A 6,000-nucleotide genomic window follows, 5' to 3' on the forward strand; every position below is an offset into this window, starting at 1 on the left:
CAGCAGTACAAACTCTATAATCCAAACAATAACGTAAAAAAAATATAGAAATAAAATAAAAATTCAGAAAGTCAAGGGGATCATTATGTCTAGAAAAGCTTCCCTTGGCAAAGAAAATTTGCTCAGCAGAACACAGCATCCAGACGATCATTCAGCTTGCCTAAATGCTGGACAAGACACAAAAGAAAAAAAAAAAAAACGCCCTGAATGGGACAGCGGGGCAGAGATACGACTGACTCCCATCAATCTGTTGACTTTTATGCCACGTATAATAAACTGATCATCTTAAGAACGTTGTAGTCCGCCTTATTCCTGCTCCGTTGTTGTGCGCCGCCTCGTTCGTCAGCGCAGCCGGCTAGCGAAGGAGACTGCTCGCCCACTCCCAACCCGATTGGAGGTACACAGCCTTTCTGACGTTCAGTATGTAGCGCTTGTCATAAATTACCGACAGATCTAACTCACTAAATTCAGGGATTCTGTGCATTTATGAAACGATGATCCGATTTAAGATAAAACAGACAATAAACCAGCTGCTTTACAGCTGTGTTGACTTGCACATGCAGCGTCACTTTTTGGAAGGTGACACAGTTTGGAAAGTGCTGTACAATGTTTTTGTCACCCACACAAGCAGCTAATGGGAACAACTCAGGGTTCTGTGTTTGATCCAAAGATACCTCAACATATGGAGGTCACATGATGAACTGTTTTCTGTCTAATGACTTGACTCGAACCATGAGTCTCACTAAACACTGGAACTGAGGATTCAGAATGGAGATACATCAGGAACTGATAATAATGCTGGTATTTTCAGCTTTCACATCCAGTTGATGCTAAAAACAAGTTGTTTAATCAGTTCCGTTCCAGAAAATCAGATTTTTATCTTTCTAAAAATAGAATCATGAAATTAAACACAAATATTTTTCTCCACTTGAGAGATAAAAGAGATTCTTCTCATATTTATCCAAAGTCACATCAAAAAGGTCTTCAAGTATGAGTTCAGAGTTGCAGTGGCTCACAATGATGTATTCATATGTTGCACTACAGTAGTCCCCAACCTGGGGTCCCTGACCCCCGCAGGCGGTCCAGGACGCTTTGATGTTTCAGAGTCTAAGTGGTTGTTTGAATTAAGGTCATGCCTACATGGAGACAAGCTGAGCTTTGCTGCTTCAGATTTTAATCATTCAGACTTTTCAGTCACATGGAAGAAATGTTTAAGGAGCCTGAAAATATTTTTTTAAATAACAAATCTGGTTCCAAAGTGAATAATTAAGGATCATCAAAGTGCGATACAAAAAACAAATACTGAAATAAAAGGCTAAGTAGTAGATTTTATACCCTGCTCATTAAAATTCTGATGTCAACAAGCTGCATTATTTTCCAATATACACACACATAGTCCAGCGAGTTAAGTCACTAACATAATCACTCCTTCACCATAGCAACGCATTAATCAGCTGATTGAGATCAGCTGGCTTTGGACAGGTGAATGAGTGAAACGCGCTGTAGTCTGACAACAGCATAAAATCGAATATCAGGAATATTTGCTTCACAATTTTAAAATCAAATTTTTGTTAAAACATTTTTTTTCAATTAATAAAAATAATCTATTGTAAAATTTGTCATTTTTATTGTTTTTATTGATCTTTTTACTTGTCTTTATGAGCATTATAGCAGCAGAATGATGGTCTGGCTACTGTGTTGTTTTTTCCTAACTGAAATCAAGAAAAATGATGAGCAAAAACAAGTTTTGTACATTTTTTTTCTTTGCTTCTACAAAAATTAGCTAAATTGAAAAATTTTGAGAATCGCAATTTAAATCGAACGGCACCCAAATAAATATTGAATAGATAGATAGATAGATAGATAGATAGATAGATAGATAGATAGATAGATAGATAGATAGATAGATAGATAGATAGATAGATAGATAGATAGATCGATAGTATTAAACATTGTTTTAATGGAGGAGGACCAGGTCATGCATTAAAACCATGTGCTGCATGGCTCCTCACTGTTCAGTCCTTTCATTCCTGCCATGGTCTTTTTGCAGTTGAAAGGTTTTATATTGTAGCCTGTTTAGCTTCTTGTTCTCTGAGTCTTCTGTCTTTCTCCTGTTTTGTTTTGTTTATCTCTTTATGTTTTCTTTTACTGCACACAGAATCTTGCTTTTCACTTGACTCTTTCTCATGTTCCTTCCAGTTCACCTCCACAGCATGTCAGGAAAGAAAGGAAAGCAGGTTGGGAAGGATTGCACCACAAGATGCTGTAGATGCACAAGATGTGCAGCATCAATGCCTGTTATCTGTCTTCCATGATGGATACTGAATGGAGCACTCCAAGGCTAAATGCAGGTGTATGGGAACATAAGTATGAGTAAACAGCTGTAGCTTCTTGCTGACAACCCCATCGATCACACTGCAAGTGATGCAACACAAGTCAGCGGTCCACCTGCATCTACCCCTAACACACTGCCTCTTCACCCCTCTTTGCTGCTGCTTATTGGCGAATGTGCGGCCCAAACATTTTGGCAGGAGATGTGTCGGAAAGCTCTGGGTCCTCCTGATCCCCTCATAAGACCTTCTGCTGGACGTCTTCTACAACCTTTACCACTTTTGGAATACTTCACACATCTGTCAAAACATATCAACTGAGTTCAAACAGATGTCAGAGGGGCAAACCGGACTGCCACGGGCCGGTGCATTCTTCTCTCTGATGCGTCACTTTATGTGTGCATGTGTGCATGTGTGCGTGTGTGCGTGTGTCGCGGGCCAATCATGCTGGCTCCTTCAGAGCTCCTGGTTTCAGCAGGGGGAAGGCCTGCCTTTTCTCCTCTGTCGCTCCTCCCTACCTTTTGTTGCTCTTTCATCCCCTCTCGTCACGCTTGCTTACTCTCACTCCAGAAAGTCTGTTTCTTTTACAGTTTCCTCTTGTCCAGGACATTTTCTCTGCTACTTCCTGTCTTCATCTAACTCCTTCCTGTCTCTCAATATGTACCTGTTTATACCATACTCCCCAGTACTTTCATTTCCTTTGCATCAATTCAATTTCTTCCCTCTAACTCTGCCTCCCACTCTCTTTCATCCACAGGTAATCTCCATCATGCACCCCCCCTACAGCAACCATACCCCACCATCAGGTAGAGTCAACAGCAGCAAACTGCTGCATTGTGCAGAGACGACTGACTCCCAGCAGCTTGGCATGCCTTGCACACACATGCGTGCACACAAAGTGCAAACACATGCAGGAATTCCAGCAGACGCGCGCCACATGGAAGAGATCTGTCATTCATTCAGTCTGACATTTTCTTGTGACACACACACACTTTACACCATCTACATTAACAGTCATCTTCATTTGCAAAAATGCGCTTCTTTACTGATTTGGAGGCACACAAGCGGGATATACATGCACTGATCTGCACCCACACAAGGACCCCCGTCAGGCAGAGAAACGACGGAGCTGTAACGGCACAATAAAAAACACACACAGGTTGGCTTTACAAGCGGCCATTCATCGGCGGTCGCTGAGATCTAAATAAAGGTCAGTTTAGTAGATGAAACAGTGATCCAAAGTCTCTTGGGGTGTGTCTAGTAAGAGGAAAGATTTCGCACTGGGTTGGGCATCCTTTTGAGCACTCAAGCAAAAAGCTGAAGATAAACCTGGGAGGAAAAATTACACTTGCTGATCAGTATCGCTCCTAAGGATTAAAGGTGTCTAACATTAACAATCTCTGCAACTTGTTACTCCCCTCACAGGATAATCTCCCCTCCTTGTCTATATAATCCTCCCGGGCAGGATAATAAATTCTCCTCCAACGAGGCTGACACCAGAGGCCTCCAAAGAGATTTTGGACCCCCTGAAAACTTTACACTTGAGGCTCTGAAACAGTAAATATTTGTAATCCCTTAAAGCCTTGTTCAGCTGCAGGCCCCCTTGAATCATCACACCATCATCCATCCACCCACCCACCCGTCACTCCCCCTTCACAGCCCCCGCTGAGTAATAGACCTAATCTCCAATAAGATATTTCCTGTGAAAATGAGAACATGTGCACCTCCTTTCACTTCAACTTGTGCTGAAAATAAGCACTTTAAAAAGAGGTGATAACATGGTTATGAAGTTCATGACATGTTGGGTTTATTTCCTACATTTTCACTTTAAACTACATGTTTAATATTATCATTCATTCATTCATTCATTCATTCATTCATTATCCTAACTGCTTAATCCAGTATAGGGTGGCGGGGAAGCTGCAGCCTATCCCAGCAGTCTTTGGGCGAAAGGCGTTAATTATTATTATTTATCTTATTTATTTAAACTCTAATTTATCAGGCTCAATATTTAGAAGAAATTCTTATTTATTATCCCAGGAATGATCACAAAATGCTTGTGGGGAAGAGGAGAAGAGTAAGACAAAAAATTATATAAATAGATAAAAATTGGAGACCAAAATTATTTGTAAAAAATAAATAAATTTAAAAAAAACAATAAATAAAATAAATATTTTAATAAGTGAATAAATAAATAAATAAATAAATAAATAAATAAAAATTGTAGAATTGTCGACCAAAAATTTTTTTTAAAAAAAATCAATATAAAAACAATAAAATAAAAAATATTTTAATAAGTAAAATAAAAAATGTTTTTTAAAAAATTACAGACAACTATTCACTCTATCCATTGTCTATCAACAGCTAAAAATAAATCAATAGGCAGCCAAAAGAAACCACAAGAAACTATGCATCTTAAAGCACTTATTCCTGACTAATAGCTTAAATAATTCACTTGTAAATGACGTCATACTCCGCTGGAAATGACGTACTGCCCCAAAGATCTTGAACTTTGCTTTGAGAGCCCCAAAAACATCAATCCTCGAGCTGGTGACCTTCACCTTTCCTTCATCTCTAAATGCAACGATTGTCAGATGAAGATTTTCTGTGGCGTCTCTCCTCGTTCTGTCACCGCAGCAACCCAGGCAGAAAACGTCACCGCACGTGCACAGAAACCCCGCTCGCGCTTACCTGTGTCTGCTCGCGGCTCTCTGACCTGCCTGAACACTGGAGTCCGCGTATCCCAGACCCGAGCAGCTCCGAGTTAACACGAAGGCGAGCAGGTAAAAGAAAGTCTCCATCACTGCGTCCAGGTTACAAACAGGCGGCTGTCATTCACTTTCCACAACCTTTAAACTTCACTCAGCTTTTCTGGCTTTTTTTTTCTTCTTTCTTTCTCTGAGCTTCAGATGAAGATTTAATGCCGGAACTTCACATCATGAGAAAGTCCAGTGATGAAGGTTTCAGACGGAAAACTGCGATGGAGCAGAAGACTTCTGATGAGTTCCGAGAAGAAACTTTCCAGTCAGACCGCCAACAGCTTGTGCCAGCTCGGGGTCTCTCTTACTCCCTCTCCCCCTCCCTCCCTCTCTCTCTCTCTCTCTCTCCCCCTCCCTCCCTCCCTCCCTCACTCTCTCTCTCTCTCTCTCTCTGTTTGCGTGTGCGCTCACCCTGCTTTCTTTCCTGCTGCCTGTTCCCCCCTTTTCCGCCGTTGCAATAATCCAATTGGTAGTAAACTTTATTTAAACTCTGACAAAACAGCCTTAAATCTGAAAAATGTTATGAAAAGAAATCTCCCCCACACATATTAAGTTCTTATGAACAGGTGGAAGTCTACGGAAGAGTATTAGGGCCACTGAATTTTAAAAAAAAAAAAAAAAAATTGTGAATTCTGACTTTAATTCTGAGATTAAAGTCAGAATTACATTGTACACAGCTCAGTGGAAACACCTGCAAATCGCAGTTGTTTTTTGTCAAAACTGACAAATGCTGCTTTCATCTTGCAAAAGAATGAAATGGGAACACAGCTACTGAAAACCCAGGCATTAAACTTGTAGTCTTAACTTGTAGTTAAACTTCTGCGATAAAGTCAGAATTCTGACTATTTTCACAGAATTAATTTTTTATTATTCAGTGCCCCTAATACTCTTCCATAAGTCTGAATACTGAA

General features: G+C 40.2%; 1 protein-coding gene across 1 annotated transcript in view; it reads right to left on the reverse strand.

Annotated features, from left to right (window-relative positions):
* emilin1a (elastin microfibril interfacer 1a) overlaps nucleotides 1-5,152 on the reverse strand; it is a gene marked incomplete at its 3' end in the record, with an annotated part of 43,333 nt that extends 38,181 nt beyond the window's left edge. The window contains exon 1 of the mRNA XM_079255155.1: nucleotides 5,022-5,152. Coding sequence (XP_079111281.1) covers nucleotides 5,022-5,131 — 110 coding nt within the window. The 5' untranslated portion in view covers nucleotides 5,132-5,152. The remainder of the gene's footprint in view (nucleotides 1-5,021) is intronic.
* Nucleotides 5,153-6,000: the final 848 nt, after the last annotated feature.

Source organism: Telmatherina bonti, assembly GCF_933228915.1.
Source record: "Telmatherina bonti genome assembly, chromosome: 16".
Taxonomy (NCBI): Eukaryota; Metazoa; Chordata; class Actinopteri; order Atheriniformes; family Telmatherinidae; genus Telmatherina; species Telmatherina bonti.